Below are 27583 nucleotides of genomic sequence, written 5' to 3'. Positions count from 1 at the left end.
ACCTAATTGTGCTTGTGGGGGTTGAGCTTTGGCTCTTTGGTCCCACCTCTCAACTGTCAATCAACTGGTGTACAGATTCCTGAGCCTACTGGGCTCTATCATATCTACATTTGAAACTGTGTATGGAGTCAGCCTCCACCAATCACTTCCTAGTGCATTCCATTTATTAACTACTCTGACACTGAAAAAATACTTTCTAACGTCTCTGTGGCTCATCTGGGTACTAAGTTTCCACCTGTGTCCCCTTGTTCGTGTCCCACCCGTGCTGAAGAGCTTGTCTTTGTCCACCCTGTCAATTCCCCTGAGAATTTTGTAGGTGGTTATCATGTCTCCCCTTACTCTTCTGTTTCCCAGGGATGTGAGGTTCAGCTCCTTTAGCCTTTCCTCGTAGCTCAATCCTCTCAGTTCCGGGACAAGCCTGGTGGCATACCGCTGAATCTTCTCTAACTTTGTCTTGTGTTTAACTAGGTATGGACTCCAGGCTGGAGCTGCATACTCGAGGATTGGTTTTACATAAGTGGTATACAGGGTTCTGAAAGATTCCTTACACAAGTTTCTAAAGGCAGTTCTTATGTTGGCCAGTCTAGCATATGCCGCTGATGATATTCTTTTGATGTGGGCCTCTGGGGACTGGTTCTGTGTGATATGAGCACCCAGGTCTTTCTCTCTATTTGACTCTTGCAGGATTTCACCTCCCAGATGATACCTTGTGTTCAGCCTCCTGCTCCCCTCGCCTAATTTCATCACCTTACACTTTCCCGAGTTGAACTTTAGCAGCCATTTTGTAGACCATTCGTCCAATTTATCCAGGTCATCCTGTAGTCTCTGTCTATCTTCATCCGTCTTGATTAGTCTCATAATTTTTGCATCATCAGCAAACATTGAGAGGAATGAGTCTATACCCTCCGGAAGATCGTTCACATATATTAGAAACAGGATGGGTCCAAGTACTGAGCCCTGTGGGACTCCGCTGGTGACATTTCGCCACTCTGATGTCTCCCCCCTCACCGTTACTCGCTGTTTCCTGTTGCTTAAGTACTCCCTTATCCACTGAAGCACCTTCCCATTTACTCCTGCCTGTTGCTCCAACTTTTTTAACAGCCTTTTTTATGGGGTACTGTGTCAAAGGCTTTTTGGCAATCCAGGAAAATGCAGTCGGCCCACTCTTCTCTTTCCTGCCTAATTTTCGTTGCCTGGTCATAAAATTCTATTAAACCTGTGAGGCACGATTTACCATCTCTGAACCCATGTTGGTGGTGCGTTACCTTTGTAACGCTCCATTAACGCTCTCTGTAGTTGCTCCATGTTATTTCCCTCCAGATGCTCTACGAGCCTTTTCCTCACGATCTTCTCCATCACCTTGCATGGTATACAAGTTAAGGAAACTGGCCTGTAATTCAGTGCCTCTTGCCTGTCACCCTTTTTGTATATTGGGACCACGTTAGCTGTCTTCCAACTTTCTGGTAAGTCTCCTGTTTCCAGTGACCTGTTATACACCATAGAGAGTGGCACACTTAGTGCTTCTGCACCTTCCTTTAGTATCCATGGTGAGATTCTATCAGGCCCAACAGCCTTTGTCACATCCAGCTCCAGCAGACACCTTTTGACCTCATCTCTGGTGAGGTCAAATTCCTCCAAGGTTGCTTGGGTTGCCGCCTCCTCATTTAGTGCAGGGGCTTCTCCTTGTTCTATTGTGAAGACCTCCTGGAATCTCTTGTTGAGTTCTTCACACACCTCCTTGTCATTCTCTGTGTATCTGTTCTCCCCTTTCTACAGCTTCATCACTTGTTCCTTCACTGCTGTTTTCCTCCTGATGTGGCTGTGGAGCAGCTTTGGTTGGGTCTTGGCTTTACTCGCGATGTCATTTTCAAACTGTCTCTCTGCTTCCCGCCTCACTCTGATGTACTTATTTCTGGCCCTCTGGTATCTCTCCCTGCTCTCTGGTGTTCTGTTATTTCTGTAGTTGCTCCATGTTCTTTTACTCAGTTGTTTCGCTACCTTACATTCCTGGTTGAACCATGGGTTTTTCTGTTGTTTTTCGTTTTTATCCTTTTGGACGGGGATAAACCTGTCTGCAGCTTCCTGGCACTTTTGGGTGACAAAATCCATCATGACCTGCACATTCTTGTCTCTAAGTTCTGCTTCCCATGGTATTCCCCTGAGGAAGTTCCTCATCCCGTCATATTTTCCTCTTCGGTAATTCAGTCTTTTCCCCTCCACTCCCATCCTTGGATAGGTTATCCCTACCTCCACCAAGTACTCAAAGGTCAGTACACTGTGGTCACTCATTTCTATGGGGGCTTCAACTTTGACTTCCCTTATTTCTGACTCATTCAGGGTGAATATCAAGTCGAGTCTAGCTGGTTCATCATTGCCTCTCACTCTTGTGGGTTCCTTGACATGCTGGCTCAGAAAATTCCTTGTTGCCACTTCCAAGAGTTTAGCTCGCCACGTATCTGCACCACCATGTGGGTCCCCATTCTCCCAGTCTATCTTTCCATGGTTGAAATCACCCATGATTAAGAGTCTGGAGCCATTCCTGCAGGCAACTGAAGCTGCTCTCTCTATTATATTAATGGTTGCCATGTTGTTCCTATCAAACTCCTGTCTAGCTCTTCTGTCATTTAGGGGAGGGTTGTAAATGACTGCCACTATTATTTTAGGTCCACCCATTGTTATAGTTCCTGTTATGTAATCTCTGAATCCGTCACAGCCCGGAATTTCCATCTCATCAAAACTCCAGTCCTTCCTTATCAGCAGGGCCACTCCTCCACCTCCTCTCCCTTCCCTCTCTTTCCTTACTATATAGTAGTCCTTTGGAAACACAGCATCTGTTATGACTCTTGACAATTTTGTTTCCGTTAGTCCTATTACATCAGGGTTTTCTTCTTGCACCCTTTCTGCCAGTTCACTTGCTTTATTGGTAATCCCATCAATGTTTGAGTACATTCCCTTGAAGCTCACTTTCTTATATCCAATTTCACCCTCACTCCCCACAAGTGTAGGAAGTTGTTCTATGGTCATTGCTACTTGGGTAGGCTCCTCCTCCTGTGAGGTAGTTTCCAGGGGTTCAGGGGGAGGTGGAGTGGGGGATGGAGGGCTTAGGTCTTCCTCAGGCCTGCTTGGGGCAGGAAGAAGTCCTGGGGGTGAGAGAGCAGGGATTGCTTGGGGAAAGGGCACGCCCTCCTGCAGTGTAGTTGACAGGGGTTTGGAGGGAGGTGGAGTGGGGGATAGAGGGCTTTGGTCTTGCTCAGGCCTGCTTGGGGCAGGGAGAAGACCAGGGGCTGGGGAAAGCAGGGGCTATTTGGGGTAAGGGGAGGGGGGAGGATTTGGGTTTCCTGATGGGCATTGTGCAGTGGCAAGGAAGGGTTTGTGCTGGGGGGTAGGGAGGGCCCAGTTGGGTGGTGGGCTGGGGTGTTGCATTCCCCCCCTGGGATTCCTGGGTTGCTGGATTGGGGCTCCCCACTCCCCTCTGGGATTGCTGGGTTGAAGGCTGAGGTTCCCTGGCTCCCTTCCCTCTCCTTGCGCCTTTTCCTTGCATCTGCTGCCCTTACTATCTCGTCTCTGGTCATGTCCCTCTGAACATATACCTCTTTGTAGTTCCTTGCATACCTCAATTTGCTCTTCTTTACTAGGATGTCCTCTTTGATGTCCTCGCTCTTGAATACTACCTTGATCAATCTCTTTTTGTCTCTGTTGTACTGGCCAATCCGGAAAAACTGTTCTATGTCTCGTTCAGCCCCTTCCATTCCTATCTCCTTTAATATCCCTGCCACTGCAGCTTTGTCTTTAGTCCTCGTTTCCTCCCTTGTGGAGCCCTCTTGTTCCTTCACACCTACCACTACCACAGCTCTTTTCCTTTCCATTAGCTGGCTTGTGCATCTAGCTGCCTCCTGTGAGGTTACTGCTTTCATTACAACTTCCTTGACTGTGGTCATTGCTCCTGGGCTCTTGAGCATTTCAGCAAAGGTTGGGCCAATTGTAGGGGTCCCTGCCATTGCTACATCTCCTGGCACCTGGGGGTTGGTCCCCTGGGCCACAGTCTGATGAGGGCCTGTTTTTAGGCTTTTTATCTCCTCTTGCGCTGCACTTAGTTCTGTCTGCAGCTTATATATAATAATAATAATAATAATAATAATAATAATTTTTATTTAGGCAAAGGTACATACATAAAGAGATTTTACAAAGTTTGTTGGCTTTATAGATAAGAGCTAGTACATACAATGCCTAAAGCCACTATTACGCAAAGCGTTTCGGGCAGGAAAAAACACTACTGACTAAAGCTTAAAACTAATGGGTAAAAAGAAAAAAATGCGTTGAGTACAAATAAAAATAGAGGTAAAAGAGGGGGGAACATTGTTGAAAAAACAGCACAAATACAATTACAAATTATTACAGAAAATTACATTAAAACAGCGTTGATTTGAAAAAAAAAGAAAAAAAAAAAAAACATACATGGGTTGACAATAGAGAGGTAAGGTAGGTTACAGGGAATTTATTAGGTATAGCTTCGTTTTTAACTTAAACTGGTTGAGAGAGGTACAGTCTTTAACATGGTTGGGAAGGTCATTCCACATTCTGGGCCCCTTGATTTGTAGAGCATTTCTGGTTTGATTAAGTCGTACTCTAGGAATATCAAAACTGTATTTATTTCTGGTGTGGTGCTCATGGGTTCTGTTACAACCTTCTATGAAGCTTTTGAGATCAGGATTGGCATTACAATTTAGCGTTTTGTATATGTATAGTACACATGAGAGAATGTGCAGTGACTTAATGTCTAACATATTCAGGGATTTGAATAGGGGTACCGAGTGATGTCTGGGGCCAGAATTGGATATTGTCCTAATAGCAGCTTTGTGTTGAGTAATTAGAGGACGTAAGTGATTTTGGGTAGTAGAGCCCCAAGCACAAATACCATAGTTGAGATATGGATAGATAAGGGAGTAATAGAGAGTCACCAGGGCAGGGCGTGGTACATAATATCTGATCTTAGAAAGAATGCCCACAGTTTTTGAAACTTTTTTTGATATGTTTAGAATGTGTCCCTGGAAATTCAGCTTGTGGTCAATGAGAATGCCAAGGAATTTGCCATCTAATTTGTTACAAATTTGGGTATTGTTTATTTTGAGATTTATTTGATTAGAGGATTTATTGCCAAACAGAATATAGAAAGTTTTGTCAATGTTAAGGGTGAGTTTGTTGGCAGTTAGCCACAGATGGACTTTATTTAGCTCAGTATTTACTGTGGCATTTAGAGCAAGGGGATCAGGACTGGAGTAAATGAAGGTTGTGTCGTCAGCAAATAGGATTGGTTTGAGGTGTTGGGAGGCATTTGGAAGGTCATTAATGTAGATGAGAAAGAGGAGAGGGCCAAGTATGCTGCCCTGGGGAACACCAATGTTGATGGGTAGGGTGGGAGAAATTGTATTATTCACAGAAACACATTGGAGCCTGTCAGTAAGGTAGGATTTGAGGTATTGTAGGGAGTGTCCTCTGACACCATAATGATGTAATTTAAGAAGAAGGTTTTGGTGGTTGACAGTATCGAAAGCTTTACGCAGGTCCACAAATAACCCAACAGGGAACTCATTTATATCAAGAGCTGTATGAAGCGAGTTAAGCATACTAATAAGTGCATCGTTAGTGCTTTTTTTGGGCCTGAAGCCATATTGGCAAGGGCTAAGTATATTGAGTTTGGCTAGATATGAGTAAAGCTGCTTATAGATTAGTTTTTCAAAAATTGTTGACAAGTTTGGCAGGATTGATATAGATCTGTAGTTGTTAACATCTGTGAGATCACCACATTTGTGGACAGGCGTTACTCTCGCTTTTTTTAGAATATCTGGAAAGGTTTGGAGTTCAAGTGACTTGTTGAAGAGCAAAGCAATAGCAGGGGCTAAAGATCTGGAGGCTTTTTTGTAGATTAAAGTTGGTATCTCCTCAAGGGCACCAGACTTGGTTTTAAGGGAAAGGATTATCTCATTGACGTCAATGGAATTAATAGGCTTTAGGTACAGAGACTGGGGATAGTTCCCTGTAAGATAGTCCTTAATGTCAGTACTGGAAGATGGAATATCATTAGCAAGGGATGAACCAATGGAAGAGAAGAACCTATTGAACTCAATAGCAGAATCAGAGGCTGAAAGCTGACCATCGTTATTAGACAGGAGAGTCGGTTTGTTATTTAAAGACTTCTTTGATCCCAATATTTGGGATCAAAGAATATTTGGTCCCAATCTATACTATATACTATATCCCAATCCCAATATTTGGGATTGGGATATAGTTTCCCTCAGGTCCTTCAATTCCCCACTGACTTCCTATCATGCCTTAGCAATCATCTCCATGAATTACTCGTCCAGTCCCTCTCCTCCAGCTTCATTCTGTTGTCCTACCATCCCGCTTGACCTCTGTGTGTGTGTGTGTGTGTGTGTGTGTGTGTGTGTGTGTGTGTGTGTGTGTGTGTGTGTGTGTGTGTGTGTGTGTGTGTGTGTGTGTGTTTGTGTGTTTGTGTGTGTGTGTGTGTTTACTCACCTAATTGTACTCACCTAATTGTGCTTGCGGGGGTTGAGCTTTGGCTCTTTGGTCCCGCCTCTCAACTGTCAATCAACTGATGTACAGATTCCTGAGCCTACTGGGCTCTATCATATCTACATTTGAAACTGTGTATGGAGTCAGCCTCCACCACATCACTTCCTAGTGCATTCCATTTATTAACTACTCTGACACTGAAAAAATTCTTTCTAACGTCTCTGTGGCTCATCTGGGTACTAAGTTTCCACCTGTGTCCCCTTGTTCGTGTCCCACCCGTGCTGAAGAGTTTGTCTTTGTCCACCCTGTCAATTCCCCTGAGAATTTTGTAGGTGGTTATCATGTCTCCCCTTACTCTTCTGTTTTCCAGGGATGTGAGGTTCAGCTCCTTTAGCCTTTCCTCGTAGCTCAATCCTCTCAGTTCCGGGACGAGCCTGGTGGCATACTGCTGAATCTTCTCTAACTGTGTCTTGTGTTTAACTAGGTATGGACTCCAGGCAGGAGCTGCATACTCCAGGATTGGTCTTACATAAGTGGTATACAGGGTTCTGAAAGATTCCTTACACAAGTTTCTGAAGGCAGTTCTTATGTTGGCCAGTCTAGCATATGCCGCTGATGATATTCTTTTGATGTGGGCTTCTGGGGCCAGGTTCGGTGTGATATCAACCCCCAGATCCTTCTCTCTATTTGACTCTTGCAGGATTTCACCTCCCAGATGATACCTTGTGTTCAGCCTCCTGCTCCCTTCGCCTAATTTCATCACCTTACACTTTCCCGAGTTGAAAGTTGTGTGTGTGTGTGTGTGGTGTGTGTGTGTGTGTTTACTAGTTGTGTTTTTACGGGGGTTGAGCTTTGCTCTTTCGGCCCGCCTCTCAACTGTCAATCAACTGTTTACTAACTACTTTTTTTTTTTTTTTTTTTTTTTTTTCTCTCCACACACACACACACACCCCAGGAAGCAGCCCGTGACAGCTGACTAACACCCAGGTACCTATTTACTGCTAGGTAACAGGGGCACTTAGGGTGAAAGAAACTTTGCCCATTTGTTTCTGCCTCGTGCGGGAATCGAACCCGCGCCACAGAATTACGAGTCCTGCGCGCTATCCACCAGGCTACGAGGCCCCTACGCTGTGTGTGTGTGTGTGTGTGTGTGTGTTTGTGTGTGTGTGTGTGTGTACTCACCTAGTTGTACTCACCTAGTTGTGTTTGCGGGGGTTGAGCTCTGGCTCTTTGGTCCCGCCTCTCAACCGTCAATCAACAGGTGTACAGATTCCTGAGCCTATCGGGCTCTGTCATATCTACACTTGAAACTGTGTATGGAGTGAGCCTCCACCACATCACCCCCTAATGCATTCCATTTGTCAACCACTCTGACACTAAAAAAGTTCTTTCTAATATCTCTGTGGCTCATTTGGGCACTCAGTTTCCACCTGTGTCCCCTTGTGCGTGTTCCCCTTGTGTTAAATAGACTGTCTTTATCTACCCTATCAATCCCCTTCAGAATCTTGAATGTGGTGATCATGTCCCCCCTAACTCTTCTGTCTTCCAGCGAAGTGAGGTTTAATTCCCGTAGTCTCTCCTCGTAGCTCATACCTCTCAGCTCGGGTACTAGTCTGGTGGCAAACCTTTGAACCTTTTCCAGTTTAGTCTTATCCTTGACTAGATATGGACTCCATGCTGGGGCTGCATACTCCAGGATTGGCCTGACATATGTGGTATACAAAGTTCTGAATGATTCTTTACACAAGTTTCTGAATGCCGTTCGTAAGTTGGCCAGCCTGGCATATGCCGCTGATGTTATCCGCTTGATATGTGCTGCAGGAGACAGGTCTGGCGTGATATCAACCCCCAAGTCTTTTTCCTTCTCTGACTCCTGAAGAATTTCCTCTCCCAGATGATACCTTGTATCTGGCCTCCTGCTCCCTACACCTATCTTCATTACATTACATTTGGTTGGGTTAAACTCTAACAACCATTTGTTCGACCATTCCTTCAGCTTGTCTAGGTCTTCTTGAAGCCTTAAACAGTCCTCTTCTGTTTTAATCCTTCTCATAATTTTAGCCTCGTCTGCAAACATTGAGAGAAATGAATCGATACCCTCCGGGAGATCATTTACATATATCAGAAACAAGATAGGACCGAGTACAGAGCCCTGTGGGACTCCACTGGTGACTTCACGCCAATCGGAGGTCTCACCCCTCACCGTAACTCTCTGCTTCCTATTGCTTAGATACTCCCTTATCCACTGGAGCACCTTAGCAGCTACACCTGCCTGTCTCTCCAGCTTATGTACCAGCCTCTTATGCGGTACTGTGTCAAAGGCTTTCCGACAATCCAAGAAAATGCAGTCCGCCCAGCCCTCTCTTTCTTGCTTAATCTGTGTCACCTGATCGTAGAATTCTATCAAGCCTGTAAGGCAAGATTTACCCTCCCTGAATCCATGTTGGCGATTTGTCACGAAGTCCCTTCTCTCCAGATGTGTTACCAGGTTTTTTCTCACGATCTTCTCCATCACCTTGCATGGTATACAAGTCAAGGACACTGGCCTGTAGTTCAGTGCCTCTTGTCTGTCGCCCTTTTTGTATATTGGGACCACATTCGCCGTCTTCCATATTTCTGGTAGGTCTCCCGTCTCTAGTGATTTACTATACACTATGGAGAGTGGCAAGCAAAGTGCCTCTGCACACTCTTTCAGTACCCATGGTGAGATCCCATCTGGACCAACCGCCTTTCTAACATCCAGATCCAGCAGGTGTCCCTTGACCTCCTCTCTCGTAATTTCGAACTCCTCCAAGGCCGCCTGGTTTACCTCCCTTTCTCCTAGCACAGTGACCTCACCCTGTTCTATTGTGAAGACCTCCTGGAACCTCTTGTTGAGTTCCTCACACACCTCTCTGTCATTCTCTGTATACCTGTCCTCGCCTGTTCTAAGTTTCAATACCTGTTCTTTCACTGTTGTTTTCCTTCTGATGTGACTGTGGAGTAGCTTTGGTTCGGTCTTGGCTTTGTTTGCTATATCATTTTCAAAATTTTTCTCTGCTTCTCTTCTCACCCTGACGTACTCATTCCTGGTTCTCTGGTATCTCTCCCTGCTTTCTGGTGTTCTGTTATTCCGGAAGTTCCTCCACGCCTTCTTGTTCAGTTTCTTCGCTTCCATACATGCCCTATTATACCATGGATTCTTCTGTTGCTTCTCGGATTTTTCCCTTTGGGCCGGGATGAACCTGTTTACTGCCTCCTGACACTTTTGGGTAACATAGTCCATCATACCCTGTACAGACTTGTCTCTGAGGTCTGTGTCCCAAGGTATTTCACTTAGGAAACTTCTCATCTGTTCATAATTCCCCTTTCGGTATGCCAGCCTTTTGATTCCTAGTTCTTTTTGGGGGGAGATAAGTCCTAGCTCTACCAGGTACTCAAAGTTCAATACACTGTGGTCACTCATTCCCAAGGGCGCTTCCATCTTAACTTCCCTTATATCCCATTCATTTAGGGTAAATATCAAATCAAGCATTGCTGGTTCATCTTCTCCTCTCATTCTTGTTGGCTCTTTGGTATGCTGGCTTAGAAAGTTTCTTGTTGCCACGTCCAGCAGCTTAGCTCTCCATGTTTCTGGTCCTCCATGCGGGTCTCTGTTCTTCCAATCTATCTTCCCATGGTTGAAGTCTCCCATAATTAGTAGTCCAGATCCATTCCTGCTAGCAACAGAAGCTGCTCTTTCTATTATGTTAATGGTGGCCATGTTGTTTCTATCATATTCCTGTCTAGGTCTTCTGTCATTTGGTGGTGGATTATATATGACTGTGACTATAATTTTTTTCCCTCCATTTGTTACAGTACCTGCTATGTAGTCACTGAAACCTTCACAGCCCTGAATATCCATCTCCTCAAAATCCCAGCCTTTTCTTACCAGCAGAGCTACACCACCCCCACCTCTTCCTTCCCTCTCTTTCCGCATAACATAATAGTCCTGTGGAAACACTGCATTTGTTATTGTTTTCGTGATCTTTGTTTCTGTGAGGGCTATTATGTCTGGGTTTTCCTCTAGTACCAGTTCTCCAAGCTCATTTGCTTTATTTGTAATTCCATCTATGTTAGTGTACATCGCTTTGAGGCTCACTTTCTTCTGTCCCTTCTCAAATCGCCTCCTTGGTGAGTGTTCTGCTGGTGGGGGAGGCTATTCCATGGGTGTGAGGACCTGTGAGGTGGGTAACAGGATCTCAGAGGATACTGGAATGAGGGGCGGGGGATCCAGTGAAGGGGGAGGGACAGGGAGGGTATGGGGTGAAAGGGGAGGGAGGACGGGAAGGAAAGGGGGGGAGGGAGGACTCGGGAGGAGGGGAGGGGTAGAAGGGTGGGGATTGGGTGTGGGGGGAGGGAGATTTGGCTGAACTTTTGAGTGGGGGCAGGGAGGGTTTGGGGTAGGGGGGTTTTCTATGCAGAGGAGGGAGACGGGGTTGTCCTCCCTTCTGGTGTTACTGGGTAGCTAGTTGTGGGTTCCCCCCTCGCCTCTGGGGGTGTTGTGTTGGGAGCTGTGACTTCCTGGTTTTCCCCTCTCGCCCTGCGCCTCTTCCTTGCTTCTGCCGCCACGGCTCTCTCCTCCCTTGTCATGTCTCGCTGGAGGAATACATGTGTGTGTGTGTGTGTGTGTGTGTGTGTGTGTGTGTGTGTGTGTGTGTGTGTGTGTGTGTTTGTGTGTGTGTGTGTGTGTGTGTGTGTGTGTGTGTGTGTGTGTGTGTGTGTGTGTGTGTGTGTGTGTGTGTGTGTGTGTGTGTGTGTGTGTGATATGGTGTGTATGTTTCCCCGAGTGTATATGTTTAAACGCTTATGTGCGTACGGTACGATATTAAACAAATAATACTGCATCATTCACATGGACGGAGACGCTGTACACCCGTCTTTCGTGGACCCGTCATTAGGGGGACGGGAGGCCCTCGTGTACCCGTCATTAGGGAGACGGGAGGCCCTCGTGGACCCGTCATTAGGGAGACGGGAGGCCCTCGTGGACCCGCCATTAGGGAGACGGGAGGCCCTCGTGTACCCGTCATTAGGGAGACGGGAGGCCCTCGTGTACCCGTCATTAGGGAGACGGGAGGCCCTCGTGTACCCGTCATTAGGGAGACGGGAGGCCCTCGTGTACCCGTCATTAGGGAGACGGGAGGCCCTCGTGTACCCGTCATTAGGGAGACGGGAGGCCCTCGTGTACCCGTCATTAGGGAGACGGGAGGCCTTCGTGTACCCGTCATTAGGGAGACGGGAGGCCTCGTGGACCCGTCATTATGGAGACGGGAGGCCCTTGTGGACCCGTCATTAGGGAGACGGGAGGCCTCGTGGACCCGTCATTAGGGAGACGGGAGGCCTCGTGGACCCGTCATTATGGAGACGGGAGGCCCTCGTGGACCCGTCATTAGGGGGACGGGAGGCCCTCGTGGACCCGTCATTAGGGAGACGGGAGGCCCTCGTGGACCCGTCATTAGGGAGACGGGAGGCCCTCGTGTACCCGTCATTAGGGAGACGGGAGGCCCTCGTGTACCCGTCATTAGGGAGACGGGAGGCCTCGTGGACCCGTCATTATGGAGACGGGAGGCCCTCGTGGACCCGTCATTAGGGGGACGGGAGGCCCTCGTGTACCCGTCATTAGGGAGACGGGAGGCCCTCGTGGACCCGCCATTAGGGAGACGGGAGGCCCTCGTGTACCCGTCATTAGGGAGACGGGAGGCCCTCGTGGACCCGTCATTAGGGAGACGGGAGGCCCTCGTGTACCCGTCATTAGGGAGACGGGAGGCCCTCGTGGACCCGTCATTAGGGGGACGGGAGGCCCTCGTGGACCCGTCATTAGGAACACGGGAGGCCCTCGTGGACCCGTCATTAGGAACACGGGAGGCCCTCGTGGACCCGTCATTAGGAACACGGGAGGCCCTCGTGTACCCGTCATTAGGGAGACGGGAGGCCCTCGTGTACCCGTCATTAGGGAGACGGGAGGCCCTCGTGGACCTGTCATTAGGGAGACGGGAGGCCCTCGTGGACCTGTCATTAGGGAGACGGGAGGCCCTCGTGTACCCGTCATTAGGGAGACGGGAGGCCCTCGTGGACCCGTCATTAGGGAGACGGGAGGCCCTCGTGGACCCGTCATTAGGGAGACGGGAGGCCCTCGTGTACCTGTCATTAGGGAGACGGGAGGCCCTCGTGTACCCGTCATTAGGGAGACGGGAGGCCCTCGTGTACCCGTCATTAGGGAGACGGGAGGCCCTCGTGGACCTGTCATTAGGGAGACGGGAGGCCCTCGTGTACCTGTCATTAGGGAGACGGGAGGCCCTCGTGTACCCGTCATTAGGGGGACGGGAGGCCCTCGTGTACCCGTCATTAGGGGGACGGGAGGCCCTCGTGGACCCGTCATTAGGGGGACGGGAGGCCCTCGTGGACCCGTCATTAGGGAGACGGGAGGCCCTCGTGTACCCGTCATTAGGGGGACGGGAGGCCCTCGTGGACCTGTCATTAGGGAGACGGGAGGCCCTCGTGTACCCGTCATTAGGGGGACGGGAGGCCCTCGTGTACCCGTCATTAGGGAGACGGGAGGCCCTCGTGGACCCGTCATTAGGGGGACGGGAGGCCCTCGTGTACCCGTCATTAGGAACACGGGAGGCCCTCGTGGACCCGTCATTAGGAACACGGGAGGCCCTCGTGGACCCGTCATTAGGGGGACGGGAGGCCCTCGTGTACCCGTCATTAGGGAGACGGGAGGCCCTCGTGGACCCGTCATTAGGGGGACGGGAGGCCCTCGTGTACCCGTCATTAGGGAGACGGGAGGCCCTCGTGGACCTGTCATTAGGGAGACGGGAGGCCCTCGTGTACCTGTCATTAGGGAGACGGGAGGCCCTCGTGTACCCGTCATTAGGGAGACGGGAGGCCCTCGTGTACCCGTCATTAGGGGGACGGGAGGCCCTCGTGGACCTGTCATTAGGGAGACGGGAGGCCCTCGTGTACCCGTCATTAGGGAGACGGGAGGCCCACGTGGATCCGTCATTAGGGGGACGGGAGGCCCTCGTGGACCCGTCATTAGGGAGACGGGAGGCCCTCGTGTACCCGTCATTAGGTGGACGGGAGGCCCTCGTGGACCTGTCATTAGGGAGACGGGAGGCCCTCGTGTACCCGTCATTAGGGGGACGGGAGGGCCCTCGTGTACCCGTCATTAGGGAGACGGGAGGCCCTCGTGGACCCGTCATTAGGGGGACGGGAGGCCCTCGTGTACCCGTCATTAGGAACACGGGAGGCCCTCGTGGACCCGTCATTAGGAACACGGGAGGCCCTCGTGGACCCGTCATTAGGAACACGGGAGGCCCTCGTGGACCCGTCATTAGGGGGACGGGAGGCCCTCGTGGACACGTCATTAGGGAGACGGGAGGCCCTCGTGCACCCGTCATTAGGAACACGGGAGGCCCTCGTGGACCCGTCATTAGGAACACGGGAGGCCCTCGTGGACCCGTCATTAGGGGGACGGGAGGCCCTCGTGTACCCGTCATTAGGGAGACGGGAGGCCCTCGTGTACCCGTCATTAGGAACACGGGAGGCCCTCGTGGACCCGTCATTAGGGAGACGGGAGGCCCTCGTGTACCTGTCATTAGGGAGACGGGAGGCCCTCGTGTACCCGTCATTAGGGAGACGGGAGGCCCTCGTGCACCCGTCATTAGGGAGACGGGAGGCCCTCGTGGACCCGTCATTAGGAACACGGGAGGCCCTCGTGGACCCGTCATTAGGGAGACGGGAGGCCCTCGTGGACCCGTCATTAGGGGGACGGGAGGCCCTCGTGGACCCGTCATTAGGGAGACGGGAGGCCCTCGTGTACCCGTCATTAGGGAGACGGGAGGCCCTCGTGTACCCGTCATTAGGGAGACGGGAGGCCCTCGTGTACCCGTCATTAGGGAGACGGGAGGCCCTCGTGTACCCGTCATTAGGGAGACGGGAGGCCCTCGTGTACCCGTCATTAGGGAGACGGGAGGCCCTCGTGTACCCGTCATTAGGGAGACGGGAGGCCCTCGTGGACCCGTCATTAGGGAGACGGGAGGCCCTCGTGTACCCGTCATTAGGGAGACGGGAGGCCCTCGTGTACCCGTCATTAGGGAGACGGGAGGCTCTCGTGTACCCGTCATTAGGGAGACGGGAGGCCACACACTCCTGGAGGTCACGTGACCCACAGACGACCTAGTTTTCATACTAATCAGACATTAACCACCTGTTTGTCTCAATAAAGTTAATTGTTTCATTAAACTTTTGGTTTTTACAAGTTGTTGTTGTCATTTTTTCTTGCCGTCTATGCTTCCTTCTCCCTCCTCCATCATTCTCTATCATATTCTCTCATTATCTGTCTACTAATCCCTCTTTTGCGCTTAACATATCCTTAAACGTTAACATTTAACATCGTCCTAACATTTATTTCCGGTCTGTATTATTCCGTTCTTCATCCCTATATTCCGTCTCTTATACTGTAATTCTTTTATCTTACTTATCAATGAATTAGTGACTTCTATCTAATTACTTATCAATTCCACACACTTTTTTCCTATACTTTGTAAGGGCGGGAACAAACGAGCATTTCCTCTCTGATCGTCTTCTGTTTGTCATTAGTTTGTCTGTCTGTCTGTGTGTGTGTCTGTCTGTCTGTGTGTGTGTGTGTGTGTGTGTGTGTGTGTGTGTGTGTGTGTGTGTGTGTGTGTGTGTGTCTGTCTGTCTGTGTCTGTGTGTGTCTGTCTGTCTGTCTGTCTGTCTGTCTGTCTGTCTGTCTGTCTGTCTGTCTGTCTGTCTGTCTGTGTCTGTGTGTGTGTGTGTGTGTCTGTCTGTCTGTCTGTCTGTCTGTCTGTCTGTCTGTCTGTCTGTCTGTCTGTCTGTCTGTCTGTCTGTCTGTGTCTGTGTGTGTCTGTCTGTCTGTCTGTATGTCTGTCTGTCTGTCTGTCTGTCTGTCTGTCTGTCTGTCTGTCTGTCTGTCTGTCTGTCTGTCTGTCTATCTGCTCAACAACGGCATTAGGATATTAATACAAAAGTTCTTCACGGAAGATATTATATTGCCTATAAGCACAGAGAACTCAAACATTATTATTACTATGTAGACTCTCCTACATAAACATACACACCTTCACTATATTATGTAAACTCACCTACATAAACATACACACCTTCGCCACATAATTATGTAGACTCCTACATAAACATACACACCTTAACTACATATTAGTTTTCTCCTGCCATTAACATACAGTTACTCTGAGATGGCGTCATAGATGGCATCGATCTTTGGTGAATATAAATATATATTACTCATTTATAAAATGAACAATTACTTAAAAATAATGCGTGAAGAGATATATGAGGGACTGGTAGTGGGCATTAGAGTATGAGGGACTGGTAGTGGGCATTAGAGTATGAGGGACTGGTAGTGGGCATTAGAGTATGAGGGACTGGTAGTGGGCATTAGAGTATGAGGGACTGGTAGTGGGCATTAGAGTATGAGGGACTGGTAGTGGGCATTAGAGTATGAGGGACTGGTAGTGGGCATTAGAGTATGAGGGACTGGTAGTGGGCATTAGAGTATGAGGGACTGGTAGTGGGCATTAGAGTATGAGGGACTGGTAGTGGGCATTAGAGTATGAGGGACTGGTAGTGGGCATTAGAGTATGAGGGACTGGTAGTGGGCATTAGAGTATGAGGGACTGGTAGTGGGCATTAGAGTATGAGGGACTGGTAGTGGGCATTAGAGTATGAGGGACTGGTAGTGGGCATTAGAGTATGAGGGACTGGTAGTGGGCATTAGAGTATGAGGGACTGGTAGTGGGCATTAGAGGGCTGATTCAGTCTACCTTGAGCCACTTAAGAATGCCTCCAAATGACGATTCCTTTTAGAACTATTGTAGTTATGCTGATGTTAGAGCCCAGCTGTTGAGGGTTCAAGGGTTCAACAAGGGGGTTCTGAGTTATGGTGGAGCGGCCAGTTGGCCTCGTGGCCATGGTTGGGCAGTACAGGGAATATACCATGGTTGAGTACTCTCTGAAGAGCAAACATGGTGGGGCAGCAGGTGGGTATCAGCTATTGTGGGGCAGCAGGTGGGTACCAGGCATGGTGGGGCAGCAGGTGGGTATCAGCTATTGTGGGGCAGCAGGTGGGTACCAGGCATGGTGGGGCAGCAGAGGGGTACCAGCCATGGTGGGGCAAAAGGGGGGTATCAGCCATGGTGGGGCAGCAGGAGGGTATCAGCCATGGTGGGGCAGCAGGAGGGTATTAGCCATGGTGGGGCAGCAGGTGGGCATCAGCCATACTGGGGCAGCAGAGGGGTACCAGCCATGGTGGGGCAGCAGAGGGGTATCAGCCATGGTGGGGGCAGCAGAGGGGTACCAGCCATGGTGGGGCAGCAGAGGGGTACCAGCCATGGTGGGGGAGCAGAGGGGTACCAGCCATGGTGGAGCAGCAGGTGATATCAGCCATGGTGGGACAGCAGAGAGGTACCAACCATGGTGGGGCAGCAGGTGGGTACAGCCATGGTGGGGCAGCAGAGGGGTACCAGCCATTGTGGGGCAGCAGAGGGGTACCAGCCATGGTGGGGCAGCCGAGGGGTACCAGCCATGGTGGGGTAGCAGGTGGGAACCAGCCATGGTGGGGCAGCAGGGGGGTATCAGCCATGGTGGGGCAGCAGGTGATATCAGCCATGGTGGGGCAGCAGAGGGGTACCAGCCATTGTGGGGCAGCAGAGGGGTACCAGCCATGGTGAGGCAGCCGAGGGGTACCAGCCAAGGTGGGGCAGCAGGTGGGTACCAGCCATGGTGGGGCAGCAGAGGGGTACCAGCCATGGTGGGGTAGCAGGTGGGTACCAGCCATGGTGGGGCAGCAGGTGGGTACCAGCCATGGTGGGGCAGCAGAGGGGTACCAGCTATTGTGGGGCAGCAGAGGAGAACCAGCCATGGTGGGGCAGCAGAACGATACCAGCCATGGTGGGGCAGCCGGGGGGGGGGGGGGGGGTATCAGCCATGGTGGGGCAGCCGGGGGGGGGTATCAGCCATGGTGGGGCAGCAGAGGGGTATCAGCCATGGTGGGGCAGCAGAGTGGGTACCAGCCATGGTGGGGCAGCAGAGTGGGTACCAGCCATGGTGGGGCAGCAGAAGAATATCAGCCATGGTGGGGCAGCAGGGGGGTATCAGCCTTGGTGAGGCAGCAGAGGGGTATCAGCTATGGTGGGGCAGCAGAAGAGTATCAGCCATGGTGGGGCAGCAGAGGAGTATCAGCCATGGTGGGGCAGCAGAGGAGTATCAGCCATGGTGGGGCAGCAGAGGAGTATCAGCCATGGTGGGGCAGCAGAGGAGTATCAGCCATGGTGGGGCAGCAGGAGGGTATCAACCATGGTGGGGCAGCAAGGGGGTATCAGCCATGGTGGGGCAGCAGAGGAGTATCAGCCATGGTGGGGCAGCAGGAGGGTATCAACCATGGTGGGGCAGCAAGGGGGTATCAGCCATGGTGGGGCAGCAGAGGGGGTACCAGCCATGGTGGGGCAGCAGAGGAGTATCAGCCATGGTGGGGTAGCAGAGGAGTATCAGCCATGGTGAGCATGATGGGGCATCAGAAGTGCAATAGACATGGTGGATCGTCAGTGATGTGAGAGATAAGTTAGGTAAAAAGTCTAACGCAAGTGTTGCCATGATGAAGCAGCCATGGTGTGTCAGCCATGGTGTGTCAGCCATGATGATGGTACCAAGGTGTGTCAGCCATAATGGGGAATGAGTAGTATGTCAGCCATGATGAGGCGTCACACAGGTGAAATGTCACTTTTGAGCAACACCAACAGTGCACCTCTCATGGTAGCACATCAGGCGGCTGTGAGTGGTTACCAATAGCTGTCTGGCTTAAACACAGCAACAATAGACTTGAAGTTTTGGGAAATTAACCAGAGTTCGACAGCAGTGATTATGAAACACTTTGGGGAATACATAGTATAGTTATGGCAAGGCACCATGGTAACATGGGCACGGTGGAGAAGCCGCAGTGAAATAGTAGTTAGATACTATTAATGGTTAAGTAGGAACTGGCACGTCCACTCATGGTGTGGCCGGTGTGGTGATGCCCGTATAATGGGGCCATTATGGTGCACTGTGGAGGGTATTGTGGAGCCAATAGGTTGAAGCCGGATTATTCAGGTCCCATGGTAAGGGAGGTATGGTGTGCCCACCATGGTGTAGTAGGTATGGTGTGCCCACCATGGTGTAGTAGGTATGGTGTGCCCACCATGGTGTAGTAGGTATGGTGTACCCACCATGGTATAGTAGGTATGGTGTACCCACCATGGTGTAGTAGGTATGGTGTACCCACCATGGTGTAGTAGGTATGGTGTACCCACCATGGTGTAGTAGGTATGGTGTACCCACCATGGTGTAGTAGGTATACTGGGGTCACCATAGTGTGAGGCCTCACCATGGAAGGTATGGTGAGGCCCCTTTAGGAGTAAAGACATTATGACGCCGCCAGTGGAAAGGAGGTAAGGTAGGTCCACTATAGGGAAGCTTGTACGATGGTGATACCACTGGGAAGCCTATATGGTGGGTCTACCATGGAGAAGCAGATAAGGTGGGGCCACTATGGTGAAGGAAGAATGGTGGTACCACCATAGGAAAGTCGTTATGGTGGTGCCACTATAGGAAATTCGGTATGGTGGGTCCACCATAGGCAAGCATGTATGGTGGGTCCACCATAGGGAAGCATGTATGGTGGGTCCACCATAGGGAAGCATGTATGGTGGGTCCACCATAGGGAAGCATGTATGGTGGAACCACCATATGGGAGACACAATACTAGGAGGCGTGTTCCTTGTCCACTATGGTCGGCGTTATGTCGTTAATGAAGTCCTTAAAGGTAAACGGATCCATGTTCTTAGCTGAAAGGTAAAACATTTAACATTAATAGACACAACTACAGAGAGGTCAGCTATAATTATGACACAAACATGTTACTACAGAGAGGCAAGTTATATATATTACACAAACATGTGGCTGCTGACATGTTAGTTATATATATTACACAAACATATGTGACTAGTGAGAGGTAAGCAATATTTATTAGACAAATGTGTGACTACAAAGAAGTAGGTTATAATTACTTTCATTTACAGAAGTAAATGTTATTTAGTAATATTCGAGGATTTGTTTACCTTTATATAATAACTATATAATACAGCAGCTGCTAACATTCATCTACTTACAGAATTTCGATAAATTGTATATGTTCCTAGATTTTAAGGTTCACTTCCCTGAATCCTTCAGCTTAAATTAATCTCGAGAAGCACATTGAATCGTAAACATGAGAAGTAAATGATAACTTTTGGGTAAGTTATTCAAGAAGTAGTCAGGTGTGATGACGCCTGAAACACCTTATACAGGCGAGACGCTTCACGTACCTATCATGTAGAGGATGAACCAGTCACCTATGTAACACCTTTGTGATATAGCCTTCACCTTCTCTGAGGAGGCCAGGCGCGAGCGACTACGCAGGAGCATGTGGCGGACGGTGGGGGTGAAGGTGGCCAGGCGGTAGACGAGCCCCAGAGTCGAGATGACGGCCACAGTCACAAACCTGCAACACACACACCAAGCTTAAAGCTCAGGGTCACGGCTCTGTAGCAGAATATACATGACCTCTCGCTCCTTGAAGCATACCTTTGAGGGGGGCTCGTAGCCTGGTGGATAGCGCGCAGGACTCGTAATTCTGTGGCGCGGGTTCGATTCCCGCACGAGGCAGAAACAAATGGGCAAAGTTTCTTTCACCCTATGCCCCTGTTACCTAGCAGTAAATAGGTACCTGGGAGTTAGTCAGCTGTCACGGGCTGCTTCCTGGGGGTGGAGGCCTGGTCGAGGACCGTGCCGCGGGGACACTAAAGCCCCGAAATCATCTCAAGATCTCAAGATAACCTCAAGATACCTAGTTATACTGTCTGATCCCTCTCGCTGATCATACCTTAATAACCTTTAACATTGTTGAGACTTAAATGTATTTACTGCTTGTTGTTTCAAGTTGAATCAAGTCTCCTGAAATTTAAACTTTAGGCTTTTAGCAGATAATTAGATGCATTAGTTGGCATTTATATGACTCAGTCAAATAATCAACATCTATTAAATATTCCACGAATGGATCAGTGAGTAACACTATAAAGGTGTTTAGTTGAATTATATTTTGTTACATACAACATTAGTCAGTCAGACAGGATTTGAGGCGCCAGACTGTCGCCCTGTAGTAATTAAAAAGTCACACCTCTAGAGTGTTAATGACTACAAGTTGACCAGGAGTAAGGTCGTGTGAATTGACCTTCTGCGAAGTTGATAATTGCAGACGATTGGTGGTGTCTTCATCAAACAAGTCGCTGTCCAGGCGTGGTAGGTAGATGGCCTGAGGTTATTTACTTAGTAGGGATAGTTAGCTCCAGGGTCCCCCCATAAATACCCAGGGAACTGTACATTCGAGAGCATAGAGCATCACCAGAGAACAGAGCAGACAGCGAGGCTGGACGATTGAACTGCAGCCGAGACCAGGCTGTCGGCCGGACGGGGGGACTCTGCCTCTCACCCCCCTCCACCTCCTCTCTATCCAACTTTGGCTCAGACACTTGGTGAGTTGAACTGTAAGGTGACAAATTTGTTGTGGTCCCACTGAAGGTGTTTTGTGATTTTCAGGGGCAGACAGCCGTAGTGTTCTCAGTGTCTTGTGTGGTGACTCACATTGTACATTTATCCTGACATAGATAACATTAGGTTCGATTTCTTGAATTATGATACTCATCATGTTAAATATATACTTGATTAACTTACTTTTTAATCTGACTTTAATTGTGTTCCCTAGATCTTGGATTTTCTGATATATTGCAAGTTAGAGTGTGGAGCACTCTGAGTTCATTGACTTAAAGATTCTTGCATTCTAGTTGATACATGCTAACCTCTGACAACATCTTTGATAATTTTGTGATACAGACAAGTTTCATTCCTTGTCTTGCATGTACTGTGTTTAAAATGGATGGTGGCAGCCCTTTCTACCTTCTACTTCTCCTTTCTACTTCCCTCCGTATTCTCAGTCTCTCCCTCCTTTCTTTTCAAACTTTCCCTTTCACCTGACCACACTCCTCGCTACTAACAGACTCCTTCCTGTACTCCTCCCACCTCCCTCCCACCTCCCTTCCACCTCTCTACCTCCCTCACCACAAATCCTAACCCATTACTTCATTATTTATTTCCTTTCCTTCTCAGTTTCCGATACGTTACAGGTGTACAGCTCACCAGATCCTCAGCATTACAGCACTTGTCTGTAAGCGTCTCCATGAAGCACACAGAAAATTAAGGCATCACTTCCCAGCCACCATTTACAAACAGCTAACTGGTTAGAATACATAAAAACCAAATAAAATTACAACGCATATCACATAACTGTAATTCCTGCCCCATTAACTCAACCTCAGCCTTGCACACCAAAATAAGCCTAAACAACCCATCAGAAGCACACGAACAGAACGCCACTCACCAGAACCAGAGAAAGACGAAGATCTTCTGGTTGAGGATGTTGAGCGGGAGGACACAGAGAGCGTCGTGTCGCATGATGGTCCCTGATGGACCGAAGTTGTGGAAGGTGCACTTGGCCACCTTGGGGAAGATCTCCTCCATGGGATCCACACCTTTCATTGAGTCTTGGGTATAGCTTAAGACCCTCGGTCCATACTTGGCGAACCCAAACCCCAAGAACCTGAATAAAGTGAATTCTTGAAGTTGCTTGAACACATTTAGCAATTAAACAACCAATTAAAAAGACAAAGACAATTTTGACTTAAATGGAAATATACAAAAAATATTAAATACAACAAAGAAATTTAAACATGGAAAGACCTACGAGCATAATTCGAGAAAACGTAACTCAGAGTGTGAACAATTGAGCTGAGGACTCAGAGTTGTTCAACTCAGGATAGATTCCAAGTTGTTGAGATTTAGTCGATGTGAACTATAAGTCAGAACAGAACAGTGAAATACCCGTAAGTGAAAGGGGGAAGGGAGTTGGCCATTTCTTTACAGTGAACCCTAACACCAGAGCCGGTCGGCCGAGCGGACAGCACGCGGGACTTGTGATCCTGTGGTCCTGGGTTCTATCCCAGGCGCCGGCGAGAAACAATGGGCAGAGTTTCTTTCACCCTATGCCCCTGTTACCTAGCAGTAAAATAGGTTCCTGGGTGTTAGTCAGCTGTCACGGGCTGCTTCCTGGGGGTGGAGGCCTGGTCGAGGACCTGGCCGCGGGGACAGTAAAAGCCCCGAAATCATCTCAAGATAACCTCAAGATAACCAGAGAAGGCAGTTTGCCTCAGAGGCAAACCTGTGCGGTGAGAGAGACACATATGTACACTGGTATGGTGTTCAAGGATTGGTTTTGGATGCGTTTCCCACACATCCAACGTTACGCTGCGAACGTTACGAACTTCGAACAGATCTGGATGCCTTAGAAGAACTACCACAAAGCAAGAAAGTTGAGTGTGATGTGAACTTTCTTAATATTTACAAGAAATATGAATTTTTGTTCCAAGTTCAGTAGGTACAAAGTAGATAACTCTAGGTTTTATTATGGCTAAAATGATGAATGTAGTGAGCTCTGATGATTATTACAGTGATGAAGGTAGTGAGCTCTGATGATTATTACAGTGATGAAGGTAGTGAGTACTGATGATTATTACAGTGATGAAGGTAGTGAGCTCTGATGATTATTACAGTGATGAAGGTAGTGAGCTCTGATGATTATTACAGTGATGAAGGTAGTGAGCTCTGATGATTATTACAGTGATGAAGGTAGTGAGTACTGATGATTATTACAGTGATGCAGGTAGTGAGCTCTGATGATTATTACAGTGATGAAGGTAGTGAGCTCTGATGATTATTACAGTGATGAAGGTAGTGAGTACTGATGATTATTACAGTGATGAAGGTAGTGAGCTCTGATGATTATTACAGTGATGAAGGTAGTGAGCTCTGATGATTATTACAGTGATGAAGGTAGTGAGCTCTGATGATTATTACAGTGATGCAGGTAGTGAGCTCTGATGATTATTACAGTGATGCAGGTAGTGAGCTCTGATGATTATTACAGTGATGCAGGTAGTGAGCTCTGATGATTATTACAGTGATGAAGGTAGTGAGCTCTGATGATTATTACAGTGATGAAGGTAGTGAGCTCTGATGATTATTACAGTGATGCAGGTAGTGAGCTCTGATGATTATTACAGTGATGCAGGTAGTGAGCTCTGATGATTATTACAGTGATGAAGGTAGTGAGTACTGATGATTATTACAGTGATGAAGGTAGTGAGTACTGATGATTATTACAGTGATGCAGGTAGTGAGCTCTGATGATTATTACAGTGATGAAGGTAGTGAGTACTGATGATTATTGCAGTGATTAAGAAGGTGTGTAGTGAAGATATGGCCTCCATCACCCATGCAGCCCCGGGTACTCCCTTTAGTACATACATATATTTCTTTAGAAGTAAATTTTAAAAAATCATATTGTTTAGATTACTGAATAGAAAAAACGGAAATGGAAGATTGTCGTCTTACTTGTCAGTGAAGTACATCTGGCCGACGACGTTGACGAAGTTGAGTAGCTCGCACAGGAAGAACTGGTAGGCGTAGACGTTGTGGTGGTGGAAGTAATGGTCGAAGTACTCAATCACAAACTTGGTCCTCTCTCTCCTGCGGTCGTGGCTCAGGGCAGGCAGGTTGAGCTCGGCGACCAGGCCGCTCACACGGCCTCCCTCTAGCCGCTTCCAGATGAAGCGAGGCACGTAGAACATCCCAGCCTACGGACGGAACTGTATTGTGAATGTGGCCTGACCGTGGCCAGGCTGTAGGGGAGGAGTCATTTAGTGAAGGAAGTACCGTGCTTCTACACTATCTTGAGGTTATCTTGAGATGATTTCGGGGCTTTAGTGTCCCCGCGGCCCGGCCCTCGACCAGGCCTCCACCCCCAGGAAGCAACCCGTGACAGCTGACTAACTCCCAGGTACCTATTTACTGCTAAGGTAACAGGGGCATTAAGGGTGAAAGAAACTTTGCCCATTTGTTTCTGCCTCGTGCGGGAATCGAACCCGCGCCACAGAATTACGAGCCCTGCGCGCTATCCACCAGGCTACGAGGCCCCACTACAGCAATGTTCTTGGTCTACTATTTCTCTGTATTTGTATTGTACGCTCTGTATCTGTAATTGTATTCTGAGACTTCCGTGGAAGTGTTTCCTCTCTGTGTTCGTTGTGTTGTGGGCTCACCGGGCCTAGGAACCGGTTAAGATAAGATGCTTAAGTAGTTTGAATTCCGATAGCCAAGCGTGTTCAGCGTCTGGACGTGTGGCTCAGTTATCCGGCCATAGATTTACGGAGCTCCTGTTTTCGTTGTATATTTTGTTCGTTATATTTTGGTCCTTATACGTTGAATAGTGTGCGCTATACGTTGTATTGTATTCCCTATATGTTGAATATTGTTCTCTATAGTGTATAATATTCTCTGTGCATTGTATATTGTTCTCTATTTGTTGTACATTGTGCTCTATACGTTGTATATTGTATTCTATACATTGCATAAAGATACTTACCGTTGTATATCCAGGTGGTACAGGCACAGGAGCTACACAATCTGGATACATAGAGGCGACCCCCTCTTACACAACACATTCCTCTCACACATTCTAATAGTATGTATTCTGCTCGGGTGGTGGCGCCACATGTGTCGCATAAAGAGCACGAGGGAAGCGACTGCTCCTCGCTGCTATCGTTCCTCCATCTGGCAACCTGTCCTCCAACATAGAACGTCGCTTTTCGCTCGTAGGCAATAACAGCCCCGCTCCTGTGCCCGGCAACTCCTGTATGGGCTCACCATAGCCCGTGCTACTTGGACCGTTTAGTCCAAGTAGCTGAATCTAACACAACAACAACGCTCGTGTGCGTTAATTAAAACCAAAAATTTTCGTACTTACGAACATAAGCAAAAAGATAACTGTATAAGGCCTAATGGCCCATACGAGGCAGCTCTTATTTATAACTACCCAATCCCACTCCATCTACACTTACATGTCTAAACCCACGCTTGACACGATCAAGGGACCCCACCTCCACCACGTTACGCGGTAATTGGTTCCACAAATCAACAACCCTGTTACCGAACCAGTATTTACCCAGGTTTTTTCTAAATCTATACTGGCGGGCGATGAGTCACAATAACGTGGCCACACACTAGAAAATTAAGGGACGACGACGTTTCGGTCCGTCCTGGACCATTCTCAAGTCGATTGTGAGAATGGTCCAGGACGAACCAAAACGTCGTTGTCCCTTCACTTTTTAGTGTGGATTGGTCAACAATCTATACTTATCCAATTTATACCCATTGTTTCGTGTTCTGTCTTGTGTTGATACTTAGTAGAAAATGGTCTCCGTGAAAAAGAAATACAGCAGTCTCCGTGGTGTAGTGGTAGAACACTCGCCTGGCGTTCCGTGAGCGCTATGTCATGGGTTCGTATCCTGGCCGGGGAGGATTTACTGGGCGCAATTCCTTAACTGTAGCCTCTGTTTAACTCAACAGTAAAATGTGTACTTGGATGAAAAAACGATTCTTCGTGGCAGGGGATCGTATTCCAGGGACCATAGGATTAAGGACTTGCCCGAAACGCTACGCGTACTAGTGGCTCTACAAGAATGTAACAACTCTTGTATATATCTCAAATGGAAGTTGTTATTGTTGTTGATGTAGGAGCGACGACGATCGCGGGATCGGATGCTCCCCGGCGTACACGTGAAGGGTTAATCGAGAAGCCCGGAAAAGGTGAATCGCCAAACCTAACCATGAAACGAGTGACGCCAATCGCTGAAACTAATGTCTCGCGGCAAAGAAACGCAAACAGGAAGATGATTGGGGTGCCCCAAGAGTCCTTCAGGGTGACAAGCACCGGCCCTGCCCCACACAGATAGGGGCCTGGTAGCCTGGCAGAATGAGCGCAGGACTCGTAATTCTGTGGCGCGGGTTGGATTCCCGCACCAGGCAGAAACCATTGGGCAAAGTTTCTTTCTCCTTGAATGCCCCAGTTACCTAGCAGTAAATAGGTACCTTGGAGTTAGTCAGCTGTCACGGGCTGCTTCCTGGGGCGTGTGTACTCACCTAGTTGTACTTACCTAGTTGTGCTTGCGGGGGTTGAGCTCTGGCTCTTTGGTCCCGCCTCTCAACCGTCAATCAACAGGTGTACAGGTTCCTGAGCCTACTGGGCTCTATCATATCTACACTTGAAACTGTGTATGGAGTCAGCCTCCACCACATTGCTTCCTAATGCATTCCATTTGTCAACTACTCTGACACTAAAAAAGTTCTTTCTAATATCTCTGTGGCTCATTTGGGCACTCAGTTTCCACCTGTGTCCCCTAGTGCGTGTGCCCCTTGTGTTAAATAGCCTATCTTTATCAACCCTGTCGATTCCCTTGAGAATCTTGAATGTGGTGATCATGTCCCCCCTAACTCTTCTGTCTTCCAACGAAGTGAGGTTCAATTCCCGTAGTCTCTCCTCGTAGCTCATACCTCTCAGCTCGGGTACTAGTCTGGTGGCAAACCTTTGAACCTTTTCCAGTTTACTCTTATGCTTGACTAGATATGGACTCCATGCTGGAGCCGCATACTCCAGGATTGGTCTGACATATGTGGTATATAATGTTCTGAAAGATTCCTTACACAAGTTTCTAAAGGCCGTTCTTATGTTAGCCAACCTGGCATATGCTGCTGATGTTATCCTCTTGATATGAGCTTCAGGGGACAGGTCTGGCGTGATATCAACCCCCAGGTCTTTCTCTCTCTCTGACTCTTGAAGTATTTCATCTCCCAAGTGATACCTTGTATCTGGTCTCCTGCTTCCTACTCCTATCTTCATTACATTACATTTGCTTGGGTTAAACTCTAACATCCATTTGTTCGACCATTCCTGCAGCTTGTCCAGGTCTTCTTGAAGCCTCAAGCTGTCCTCCTCTGTCTTAATCCT

The 27583-nt window shown here is 48.6% G+C and overlaps 1 protein-coding gene across 1 annotated transcript in view; it reads right to left on the bottom strand.

The window, feature by feature from the left end:
* Positions 1-15566: 15566 nt before the first annotated feature.
* LOC123768770 (innexin inx2) overlaps positions 15567-27583 on the bottom strand; it is a 36174-nt gene continuing 24157 nt past the window's right edge. Inside the window, 4 exon segments of the mRNA XM_045759554.2 lie at positions 15567-19436; positions 19956-20131; positions 22064-22282; positions 24133-24374. Coding sequence (XP_045615510.2) covers positions 19354-19436; positions 19956-20131; positions 22064-22282; positions 24133-24374 — 720 coding nt within the window. The 3' untranslated portion in view covers positions 15567-19353.

This window comes from Procambarus clarkii, chromosome 83 (genome assembly GCF_040958095.1).
Source record: "Procambarus clarkii isolate CNS0578487 chromosome 83, FALCON_Pclarkii_2.0, whole genome shotgun sequence".
NCBI classification, from domain to species: domain Eukaryota; kingdom Metazoa; phylum Arthropoda; class Malacostraca; order Decapoda; family Cambaridae; genus Procambarus; species Procambarus clarkii.
Note: the sequence above shows the minus strand (reverse complement) of the source record. Positions and strands in the feature narration are given on the sequence as shown.